Source organism: Haliotis rufescens, unplaced genomic scaffold, assembly GCF_023055435.1.
Source record: "Haliotis rufescens isolate VD_foot unplaced genomic scaffold, xgHalRufe1.0.p SCAF_1, whole genome shotgun sequence".
NCBI classification, from domain to species: domain Eukaryota; kingdom Metazoa; phylum Mollusca; class Gastropoda; order Lepetellida; family Haliotidae; genus Haliotis; species Haliotis rufescens.
The window spans coordinates 38,831,083-38,843,881 of NW_025963779.1; the positions used below are offsets into that span (position 1 = coordinate 38,831,083).

At 40.9% G+C, this 12,799-nt stretch overlaps 1 protein-coding gene across 1 annotated transcript; it reads right to left on the reverse strand.

The window, feature by feature from the left end:
• Window positions 1-220: 220 nt before the first annotated feature.
• LOC124135739 (cyclin-dependent kinase 7-like) lies at window positions 221-12,391 on the reverse strand. The gene is made up of 11 exons (XM_046501259.2): window positions 12,256-12,391; window positions 11,859-11,918; window positions 11,054-11,155; window positions 10,671-10,739; window positions 9,703-9,813; window positions 8,354-8,472; window positions 6,807-6,906; window positions 5,775-5,861; window positions 5,031-5,180; window positions 4,435-4,579; window positions 221-953 (listed from the first exon to the last, which is right to left on the reverse strand). Exons 1-11 carry the CDS (start codon window positions 12,310-12,312, stop codon window positions 925-927), a joined length of 1,029 nt encoding a protein of 342 aa, XP_046357215.1. The 5' UTR covers window positions 12,313-12,391; the 3' UTR covers window positions 221-924.
• Window positions 12,392-12,799: the final 408 nt, after the last annotated feature.

Genomic DNA, 12,799 nt, shown 5'->3' on the forward strand with positions numbered 1-12,799 from the left:
GGAGCGGATGAAGCAGGGAGTAGGCCAAATATTTCAAACAATTCAGTTACAACAGAATCCAATTCTGAAAATAGAGGTCTGACTGATGGATGTGAGTTAAAGCAAACTAACTCAGACTCTCGGACAGATTTGACATACACTTCTAGCCACAAGGGCAACCTACATCATTAAAATGGGAGACTACGTGTGGTGTCTTAAATCATTGATAACAGAAGGATGGTTAAAAACTAATATGATTTATTGACAGGAACAAGCTGGGAGATACACCTCAGTCATTCATCATGTTCACACAATGTACACAGCTCATACACAGCATAGTCCTTCACATGCCAGCAATGACAACAAAATGTCTACAAAAATAAATAACGTCTGGAACTGCTTTCCTGCAGCAAGTTAGAATGAGTCAGATAGATATGGGATGAGTGTATGTGACCTCGACTGGCAAGTATCCTGGATCACTAGATACTGTATCCTATGATGAACCTAGATAACTAGACAGCCTGAGCGCTGGATAGAGTTTTCTCCTTTATTCTGTATGTTGACAAAGCCAACATTATAGTAGAGTAGAATGCAGTTTCCTACACCATCTTTCCAATAAGGTATACTTCCATGTTGAAAGAACAATAATTTAGCCATTAAAAGATAAATCACTCATACCTGGTATTATGTTAAGTAGATGGGAAGATCTCTTGGAAGAGTATTGTTTTTATATTTAGATTGCCTGGAGAATGGTAAATAGGATGAAAACAATGTTTTGTTTATCTTAGAAAATTAACCAAACTCTTCAACAAAAGTAACAAGGCATTAACATGAATGTAAATTTTTTACCCTACAATAATGAGCACTTAGAGATTAGAGTCTTTTCTGTAAGAATCACAAATAACCTTGACATTCCCCCCAAAATATCTCAGGGTAAGCTGCGCATCAAAACACAAGCTTCTTTGCAAGTCCAGCTGTAAAGAAAAATGAAGGATATCAGTTCATACATGAAGAAACAGTCCAGGAACGTTCCACAAAGGCTATTAACCTGCTGTGGATTTAGATATTATTATCACACCTTTGATACAGGAAACAATTGAAAACTTAACTCTGTTAGTATGGTATGTAAAGCACAATCAAGAAATCTACATTCCTCTAACTATAAAACCCACTACCTGTGACAAAATATATATTTAATATTGAAAAACACTTTGAGATGCATAGGTATATAGACTATTGGTATTATAACCATTTTTCAGTGGCTAACAGGAGGATTGGTAAGTGCCTTATATGTACAGTGATGTGTAAATAAAATACTACCAGTACATTAATAATCCATGACAAGCATTTTCCTTCAAAGTAAATCAATCTTTTAACAAAATAAAAACAAAACACAAAATAAAAATCAGTTTGAGACAATGCTTAAAGTCCACTTGGCAAAACTTTGTATCATCTTTCACAGATCTAACATATACACTGTCATTTGATCACTTTAAAACAAACAAATGAAATTGTACGACACAAATACTACTAAACCATCTACTTACTGGACTCCCTCAGCTGTTGAGTGACACCTGTGCTACAGAGCATCCACCATCTACTTACTGAACTCCCCCAAGCTGTTGTGTGACATCTTCGCTACAGAGCCTCTACCCATCTACTTACTGAACTCCCCCAAGCTGTTGTGTGACATCTTCGCTACAGAGCCTCTACCCATCTACTTACTGAACTCCCCCAAGCTGTTGTGTGACATCTTCGCTACAGAGCATCCACCATCTACTTACTGAACTCCCCCAAGCTGTTGTGTGACATCTTCACTACAGAGCCTCTAACCATCTACTTACTGTACTACCCCTGCTGTGTGACACCTGCACTACAGAGCCTCTAACCATCTACTTACTGGACTCCCCCTGCTGTTGTGTGACATCTTCACTACAGAGCACCCACCATCTACTCACTAGACTCCCCCAAGCTGTTGAGTGACATCTTCGCTACAGAGCCACTACCCATCTACTTACTGAACTCCCCCAAGCTGTTGTGTGACATCTTCGCTACAGAGCCTCTACCCATCTACTTACTGAACTCCCCCAAGCTGTTGTGTGACATCTTCGCTACAGAGCCTCTAACCATCTACTTACTGGACTCCCCCTGCTGTGTGACATCTTCGCTACAGAGCCTCTACCCATCTACTTACTGAACTCCCCCAAGCTGTTGTGTGACATCTTCACTACAGAGCACCCACCATCTACTTACTGAACTCCCCCAAGCTGTTGTGTGACATCTTTGCTACAGAGCACCCACCATCTACTCAATAGACTCCCCAAAGCTGTTGAGTGACATCTTCGCTACAGAACCTCTAACCATCTACTTACTGGACTCCCCCTGCTCTTGTGTGACATCTTCACTACAGAGCACCCACCATCTACTTACTGGACTCCCCCTGCTCTTGTGTGACATCTTCACTACAGAGCACCCACCATCTACTTACTGGACTCCCCCTGCTCTTGTGTGACATCTTCACTACAGAGCACCCACCATCTACTTACTGGACTCCCCCTGCTGTTGAGTGACATCTTCACTACAGAGCACCCACCATCTACTCACTAGACTCCCCCAAGCTGTTGAGTGACATCTTCGCTACAGAACCTCTAACCATCTACTTACTAGACTCTCCCAGCTGTTGTATGACACCTGCACTACAGAGCCTCAACCCATCTACTTACTGGACTCTCCCATGTGTTGTGTGACCTATCTACTTAATGTACTCCCCCTGCTGTTGTGTGACATCTTCACTACAGAGCCTCTAACCATCTACTTACTGGACTCCTGCTGCTGTGTTGTGACCCATCTACTTACTGGACTCTCCGAGCTATTGTGTGACACCTGCACTACAGAGCCTCTACCCATCTACTAACTAGACTCTCCCAGCTGTTGTATGACACCTGCACTACAGAGCCTCTAGCCATCTACCTACTAGACTACCCCTGCTGTTGTGTGACACCTGCGCTACAGAGCCTCTACCATCTACTCACTAGACTCTCCCAGCTGTTGTGTGACACCTGCGCTACAGAGCACCCACCATCTACTCACTAGACTCTCACTGCTGTTGTGTGACATCTTCACTACAGAGCACCCACCATCTACTCACTAGACTCCCCCAAGCTGTTGAGTGACATCTTCGCTACAGAGCATCTACCCATCTACTCACTAGACTCTCCCAGCTGTTGCATGACACCTGCACTACAGAGCCTCTACCCATCTACTTACTAGACTCCCCCTGCTGTTGTGTGACACCTGCGCTACAGAGCCTCCACCATCTACTTACTAGACTACCCCTGCTGTTGTGTGACACCTGCGCTACAGAGCCTCTAACCATCTACTTACTGGACTCCCCCTGCTGTTGTGTGACACCTGCGCTACAGAGCCTCTAACCATCTACTTACTGGACTACCCCTGCTGTTGTGTGACACCTGCGCTACAGAGCCTCTACCATCTGCTCACTAGACTCTCACTGCTGTTGTGTGACATCTTCACTACAGAGCACCCACCATCTACTCACTAGACTCCCCCAAGCTGTTGAGTGACATCTTCGCTACAGATCCTCCACCATCTACTTACTGGACTCCCCCAGCTGTTGTGTGACACCTGCGCTACAGAGCCTCTACCCATCTACTTACTGGACTCCCCCAGCTGTTGTGTGACACCTACGCTACAGAGCCTCTACCCATCTACTTACTGGACTCCCCCAGCTGTTGTGTGACACCTGCGCTACAGAGCCTCTACCATCTACTCACTAGACTCTCACTGCTGTTGTGTGACACCTACGCTACAGAGCCTCTACCCATCTACTCACTAGACTCTCACTGCTGTTGTGTGACACCTACGCTACAGAGCCTCTACCCATCTACTCACTAGACTCTCACTGCTGTTGTATGACACCTGCACTACAGAGCCTCTAACCATCTACTTACTAGACTACCCCAGCTGTTGTGTGACACCTGCGCTACAGAGCCTCTACCATCTACTCACTAGACTCTCACTGCTGTTGTGTGACACCTACGCTACAGAGCCTCTACCCATCTACTCACTAGACTCTCCCAGCTGTTGTTGGACACCTGCGCTACAGAGCCTCTACCCATCTACTTACTGGACTCCCCCCTGCTGTTGCGACACCTGCGCAACACAGCCTCTACCCATCTACTTACTGGACTCTTCCAGCTGTTGTGTGACCCATCTACTTACTAGACTCTCCCAGCTGTTGTTGGACACCTGCACTACAGAGCCTCTACCCATCTACTTACTGGACTCCCCCCTGCTGTTGCGACACCTGCGCAACAGAGCCTCTACCTATCTACTTACTGGACTCTCCCAGCTGTTGTGTGACCCATTTACTTACTGGACACTCCCAGCTGTTGTGTGACACCTGCACTACAGAGCCTCTACCCATCTACTTACTGGACTCCCCCTGTTGTTGCTTCCTCTTGATGCCTGCTCTCAGTATCTCCTGCTCCTGGTTCACTATCTTGTTGGAGCCAGGCCGAGGGAGCTTCGAACCTGCAGCTGGGGCAGGCTTGTTACTGAAGTAAGGCATTTTCAAAGCCTGAAATCATAGTAATCGATAGTGAGTGAGCTCAGAGGAAACAGCACTTCATTCATATCACGGCATGTCAGCCGAAAGTAAGAGGAAAGTATGAAGGGATGCTGGTCGTACATGCTTACCTTTTGTAGAAGACAGGTATGGTGCAGGCAAAATGAGGAATGTTATCAGGCAAATTTACAATTCAAACCCACGATTTTGTCATGGCTAGGGGATGCAACTCTGCAAAGTGAAATGCAGGGTCTGAGAATACTGGGCCCCCCATGCCAATGAATAATAATCCTAGGTGGACATAACACTGTGTCTATACACTTTTGCAGTGAAATGTCTCCCACTTTTAAAACATAATACTCAGAAGGCGCCCAAGATGCAACGACTGCTTCCAACATTAAAAGATGACAAACCGATCAATACTTTTCCTACACTCCCTGTTCATAACACTATCACACTTTACCTCTGTTGCTGAGCAGCGTTTGAGAGGGTCCATGGCCAGCATCTTGTCCATCACCTCCAGCAGGTCATCACCAGCGGCTATGAAGATGTCCTTCAGGGGTTGCCGTGGATACTGCTTGAATTTGATGAAGTCTGGTAGGTGCTGCATGTCCTGCAAGGCGAGTGTGACTGAGGGATAATGCTACATTCTTTCTAGGCATATTATCATCAGTTTGATAGGTCTTCTTTCAATAAAAACCTGCATTCCTACACAAACTGGTTTAAATCAGGATGATCAGGCTGATGACAAATATTCCAACTGAATTTCATGATCCTAAATAACAAGTGAGAATCTACCCCTAACACCGACCATAAAGCATAGTTAGCTTTCACCCTTGTATCTATTTCCCATTGCTCCGACACCTTGGCTTAATATCATGGTTAGAGTCTGGCTACTTTTAACAACTGCACCACATAGTTATCATACAAATATACTCAGATACTGATTCTCATCCATATGCATTACCCATACAATCACCAAAATCTGTCTTTTTCTGATCTTTTTTTCATTGGTTCGAATCATAGATAATCATAATAATCGTGATATTTTATCTTCATCCTGATTTGGACCACAAGGAACAGTAGTCAGGACTATATGCTGCACTAGAACACTACAATTGTATGTGTACAAGATGAATTCCTGTAAAGATCTGAACAAAGAACATCCCCAAACAATCATGTTATGAGAGACAATTGTTATTATTACCGGCCAGTCTTCATCTCCTGGTGTCCCAAGCACCTGAAAGATTCTACTGAGTTGATCCAGGTCAGAATCTCCAGGCAGGAAAGGCGCCTACAATGATTACAGTGATTCAATAGAACCAGCAAGCTAAATATAGTTGATTTAATTTACAAATGAGAAAAACATTACCAAAAATTGTATAGTTAATTATATACTTATCCAATCTCACACTATGCATTTCTCTTTCTTTTTTCTATTTTAAGTGAAAACAAGTCGAAAACAAAGGTTTCCAGCTTCTAAGTTAATTCACATGTACATACCTCACATCGCCATGGTCACCTCCCTGATCTGGGTCATGCATGCTTTGCATGGTTGTTGACCTACCTGCAATGATCACGTGCCTAACCCAGCCAACCCATTTCAAGAGTGTATAGCCTAAAGTACTGTGATGCAGGGATGTACGGGTGGATATACAACATGTGAGATAGGATAAGTATTTTAATATACAGTTTATTGTAAAATTTCAAAAAATGTAAACTTATTCTATCTCACACCATGCATTTATCCCATGGTTGGAAGGTGGGGCACAACTCCCTTGCTCACATAGGCGAAAACCGGAGGATATTTACAAGGAAGTGGGAGCTTAACAGTGGTACAATACATAATACAGTAACAAGTTAAGTGAAATAAGACAAAACTTGTAGACAGGAATAAAGAACAAAAATGGATTCCCCATGTAGACAAACGCGTCATCACTGTGAAAGAGAATGTTGACTGGATTAGGCACGTGATCAGCGCATGTAAAACAACCAGCATGCAAAGCGTGCATGACCCAGATCTGGGAGGTGACCATGGTGATGTGAGGTTTGTATGGATGAATTAACTTTAGAATCTGGAAAGCTTTGCTTCAGACACGTTTCCACATGGGATTGAAAGAAGAAAGAGAAATGCATAGTGTGAGATAGGATAAGATATTAGTAATGTATTATTGAGAGAAAACAGATTTATCTATGCAAGTAAAACTTGTATTTGTTTGACACTATCACAAATGCTTACCCGAATTAACAACTCAGCAAGTATGCATCCCACAGCCCATATGTCCACACCTGTGCTGTAGAATCTAGCTCCAAACAGTAACTCGGGACACCGATACCATCTGAAAGACAAACAATGTTAGGATGTTGTCTGATCAGTCGTGATGATCAGATCACTTCAATGAAGTGTAATGGAATACAGGTCAAATCTATTGTTTGACCAGAAATTATGGAGACTTTTCATACCATTTTGGATAGCAATATTTACCATATCAAAGGTGTATGTAGAACTTAGGTTGACTTTGATTCAAGGGAGACAACTCCATGTGTCATACTTATTAAGTATCAGCACATGTCGTTAAAGGGAGAACAGACATTCCACTATCAACTGTGTACGGCGTTTCGAAAAATATTGAGAGTGGACAGGGAACTGAACTCAAAAAGGGAGTAGGTCGGCCAAAGAAACTGACGGCTGGTGACAGAAGGCTATACTGGCATAAAAAAACGGCCCATGAGCATAGAAAATATTAGGCATGAAAATGATTAATATTGGGACAGTTGATGTTTCTAAAAAGACAATAAGAACGCATTTGTGTGCAATGCATTGGCAGAAATCACCACTCCTAAAACCTGAACAGCAAAAACGACGTTTGAACTGGTGTTTGGAGCATAGAAACTTCAGATGGGACAATGTTTATGTTCTCAGATGAAAGTTCAGAGTGTCTATGTCCAAACTGCTTAAAAGTGTGGACCAAAGGTACAGAAAAAACAATTTACCAGCATCCAAAGTACAGTCCTAAATTTCATGTGTGGGGTGGGGTGTCTGTCGGGTACCACACCATTATGTGTATTTGAAGGTAACATGACTAGTGCAGTGTACACTGATATTCTCACTTCTTTGATAGGCAGTATGCCTCACTGCTTTGAAGCATGTATTAGGGAAAGAGGTGGTCTAAAAATATATGGAACAGTTTGGTGTTTTGTAGCTTTAGGTAAGCAGTGTTTGTTGGACAAACTAATCTCTTGGTCTCTGACTTTATAAATCTGTAATTTACAATGTTCCCATTTTCAATAATTTCTGATCAAGCTGTATGTATGTATGTTGTATCATGTCTAAAGACATAATAATTGCTAAAGACTTATCAAAACTTTTCTTTCATATTCATCACATGTACAAATGGTCAAATTTTGTTGTTGTTTTTTTGTTTAATGCCGCACTTAGCAATATTATAGCTATATGACGGTGGTCTGTAAATAATCGAGTCTGTACCAGACAATCCAGTGATTGACATCATGAGCATCAATCTACACAATTGGGATACGATGACATGCATGAACCAAATCAGCGAGCCTGACCACCCGATCCCGTTTGTCACCTCTTACAGCAAGCATGGGTTGGTGAGGACCGATTCTCTACCCAGATCTTTATGGGTGACCAATGGTCAAAACACATTACTGATGAATGTGCTTCATGCACAAACTCATTGCAAAACAATATCTTACAGTGGGACATTGGCAAACCTTATAACCCTATCTTGTTACACCCATCGGGGATTACACTATACCCACCTGGTTACCACCTGATGAGAATATGGACGACTTGGTGATCCAAAAAACTTCGCCAGGCCAAAATCTCCAATCTTTAGAATTCCATGTTCATTAATAAGTAAATTATTTGGCTTCATATCCTGCAGAAACAAAAACAAATATATCATTCTTCGCTGCATATTAACTCCCATTCAAGGTCAGCAAGATACAACGCTGGGAGAGACTTCTAGGAAATCAATTCATAAATATGGCTGATTGTATAATTAACAATTTTTGTTAATGTAGCTTTATTCCACAGTAAGCAATATTCAAATATATATCAGGGCTTGTAAAATATTGGAGTGTGTAGCTGCCAAACATCTGGTGGATTGCATGACCAACAATCAACACCGTCCACATATAATGGTACACCATAAGCCAGACTCTTTCGTCATACAGAGATTTCTTATTGTGCATTATTAAATTCCCTTGCATGACAAACAAAAATGTCACAGCCTCGGGATATATAGTATCTCTGTCAAGTTCCACAACACAGACAATCCAGAAGTAAAATACCATCACCATCGTATCGGATATATCTCAGTCTGGTTACAATGAAATATTTTCACCATATTTATGCATTCCATATCCAAGACCAATAAAACAAATCAACAGCACAATGTGATTTCTGTTGAAGTGGAATGCCTACAAAATTGGGATTATAAACACCTAATGCAAGGGTGAGGTAAAGTGAAATTGTGTTTAACATCGCGCCCAAGATTATTGCACTTATATAGCGACGTGCATGCACGTGTGGCTGCTTGTACTAGTCCGGACTGATGCCGATTTATAGTGCTAGCCCACTGAGATACCATGCCGCAGTTTAACATGAATACCCCACTCAGACACAGTATACTGACTCCGAGTCCGAGCTGACCAGTCCTTGTTTTAGCCCCTGAATGCCAAGTGCCAGACAGGGTAACAACAAGTACCAGTACAAGTACAAGTCTTTTGGTATGACTCGCCCGGGGATCAAACCCCGGACCTTCCGCTCTCCAGGTGGACGCTCTACCACTAGACCACGGAGGCGGTCTTCCTAATGCTAGGGCATAGGGTAGCAGTAATTTGATTGATATGAAGGGAACTTGGAGGATTACAGGTTATTACATACAAACCCCTTGTCTGTAATTTCTAAACAATGATCAACATATGAAACTGAGGCGTTAGATTCTGTTGTTTCTTTGATTTCCAATTCTGGCAGGCACAACATTGCAAGAAATTGGATCGTCCATGTGAAATTAATCTTTTTTTGTGAACTGTTTGTTTTGTCTTGGATAGGTATTGTTTCAAGAGAAGCCATTAAGAAATAGTCACTGCAGTGTCTCCCCTACCCTGTGCAGTATCCAGTGAGTGTGGAGATACTCCAGGCCAAGCAGTGTCTGTAGCACGTAGGATTTGATGTGGGGAGACGTCAACACTATAGTCAAGTCTTTGATTATTATCTGAAATCAGGGACACAATACACATGATGAATATTTAGAATATTTCATTCAAATTGTAGAATGTGTAACTCCAAACCTAGACATAAGTGGAGCATTATTTGATAAATAAATAAAAGCAAGTAACCATGGTAGTAAGTGGAGTGTCATTTGATATACAAAACTTAAACGGGATCATGTTTATGACAAGAATTTTAACATTATTATTTTATCAAGCCTTGTGATTGATTTTTTTACCATGCTTACAGCTTATGATCATTGATGTAAACATGGTAAAGGTTGCATCTTGACAACTGCATAATGCCCACAATACATTTGCAACTGAAAAACTCAAAGACTGATAAATAATATAATTGATAGAATTACTTATTTCACACAGCGACTGTATACAGTAATCTGAAGCCCTGTTTAGTACAGTTTATACTGCTCTGGTAACCAAAATTCCATGTTGTAGAATCTTAAGGTTCAGCCCAGTAGACGAAAAGGTTGTTGGCACCAAATGCATGGTAAATATGGTGAAGAAAATTAACAATGTAGTATTTGACCGATAGTGATACAATAATACCAAAATACTTTCATTCAAACATGGTATAGTTAGAGATATAAGCTAACAGGTTGGGGCACTCTCACATCAACTACAATCTACACTGTGTTAAACATATCATTCAGGGCAGTCACAAGATTTCTTTTGGTAAATGTTCACCTTTAGCAAATGTTCAGGACATAATAACTTAATTACAAATCTGATATTTGACTTATTGAGGCCACAGGTTATGATTCAGAAGGGTGCTGAGCAATGCGAGTAGGTTTCTCTGACATGACAACTGCTGGTAAGTAATAGCTAGAATCAAATCACTGACCTCCAGATCTGTTTCCATGAAGTCAAACACCAGGCTAACATTGGACTTCTGACCAAACACATCCAGGAGCTGAAACACAGATAGATAGAAAGTCAAGTCAACGAAATATGTACACCAATACAGACATAGATATGTCACTAGTTTGGTTATTTTTTACAATACAATTTTGGGGGAAAGAAGATGATAGTACCATGATTGCTTAGGTCAGCAGAGCTAACTATCAGTATCAATGTTTGAGGTTTCTCTAATCTGAAATGCATTTTCACATCATTATGCTCCAATGGGTTGTATGGGGTAGAAAGGTGCAGGACCCCATAATCACTGAACTGAGGATTGAGTGGTCGCAATGTGTGGCCTGGCTTACTACACAAAGACTTGCCTACCCCAATAATGTGTTTGTGGCTGAGTTCCTGAAGGAGTTTGATCTCCCTGAGAGCTGTCCTGTTGATGCCATCAGCTGCCTCTGCTCTTGTTCCTACTTTAATCTGGGGATTGACACAGACATATAATATGACTATAACAAAAATTTCTTCAATCTGTACACGATTTAAACAGATTCAAAGATAATTCTACAAGTTTTGTCTCATACATCTCAGCATAGAAGCAGATATACTGAATATTGGGTAAGACTTCCGCCCGTATCTCCCCCAAAGAACATTATACAGTTGGAAGACACATGCTAACTGTACATATATATATATAATATTCTGATTCAAATATACAAAATTGTTCATTTAAGTGCTCATCTGGTATAAACTTATTGTTTTTTGTCCTTTGGGATTACCTAAGTAGATCTAGATCTACAACCTGTACAAGATAAAGAGAAAAATAACTAATACTAATAAAGCTAATAGAACTTTGTCCTTTGCATCTCTATGACCGTTCGAGTGAATGACCACATCAAATATGAACTGAAAGACTGACTCATTGAAGTAAACTGTTCAAGACTGTCTCTACAAGTATTGTTCAGTATGAAGTGGTGTACAGCAAATCTTATAAACTGGGGTAACGGAAAATGAGTACAGTCATCAAGAGGAACTTCAGAAAGTGGAATAAATAATAGAAGCCATGTCTCAACATGTTTATCTTATTTTTATGGAAAAATCAGCATGTAATGCATGCCTTATCAAATAATTAGTCATGAGGTATCCATGTCCTTTTCATAACTGGTTATATGTCTCGAATTACCTTTTTAACTGCTACAATATCTCCACTGTTGGTGTCCCTGGCCTTGTAAACTGTGGCAAACTGTAAATTACAAAGGTAAATCATATTCACATAACCATACAGCGGAGATACACACTAAAATGATTGAGTTCACAGTAGTTTTGTAGTGAGATTTAAGTTCTCATTAATATATAACTCTGTCGTAGAGTATCATTGTGGGTTCATTTCTTGGATCCATTTCAATGTCTAAATAGGCTAGACCTGTTCTGTTGATCATACAACGAATGAATGAATGCATGGGTGCTCAAACGGTCAGCATGGCTACCTGTCTCCAAAGAAATCACATCACGTTAATGACAGTTTATCTATCTTCTAGGATCAGACAGTAGCAATATATATTTATTCTCAATTTATTAACCTGTCCTTCGCCCAGAAAGTCGATTTTTTCATATCGTTTTATTCTGTCATCTGACATAGCAGCAGAATCGCGGTGCCAGGGAACCTGCCGCTGCCAGCGCCACCTGTTGGTGGGGAGAAATCATTGCACAGTATTGTATAACTTTGCAAGGGAGTGGCTAATTGTATATATCCGTGCAAGATTCGCCGTCATATATAAATAAAAACGTGGATGGTTCTCCATCATGAATAAATGAAAAAGCTTTTACTTATTAGAACAGCTTTAAGATGCATCAAAAACTGATTACAAGGCATAACAGACGGGAGCAAACGAAATGATCTCATAGAAGTTAAGATATACATCCAGGAAAGATTTATTCATGCGTGGTTATACATCTTCCTGAATGAAATACGTCCGGAATTAACGCAACATTTTTTAGATTTGTTCGCTGTTGAGGTAATTCTTTTGTCGGGCACTATTTCTGGTCTACAAAAACGAATTAACGTGTTAGATGAGTATTGTAAGGAATATAATTTAGTAGTAAATTTGGATAAATCTCAAGTAG

Excerpts from the sequence above, each read along its gene's own strand:
- LOC124135739 (XM_046501259.2), bottom strand. The coding sequence starts at position 12,312 with ATGTCAGATGACAGAATAAAACGATATGAAAAAATCGACTTTCTGGGC. Across the intron at positions 10,740-11,053 it reads GCCACAAACACATTATTGGG|CTCCTGGATGTGTTTGGTCA; the intron begins GTAGGCAAGTCT and ends TCTGTGTTTCAG. Across the intron at positions 9,814-10,670 it reads TCATGGAAACAGATCTGGAG|ATAATAATCAAAGACTTGAC; the intron begins GTCAGTGATTTG and ends CCCTGATTTCAG.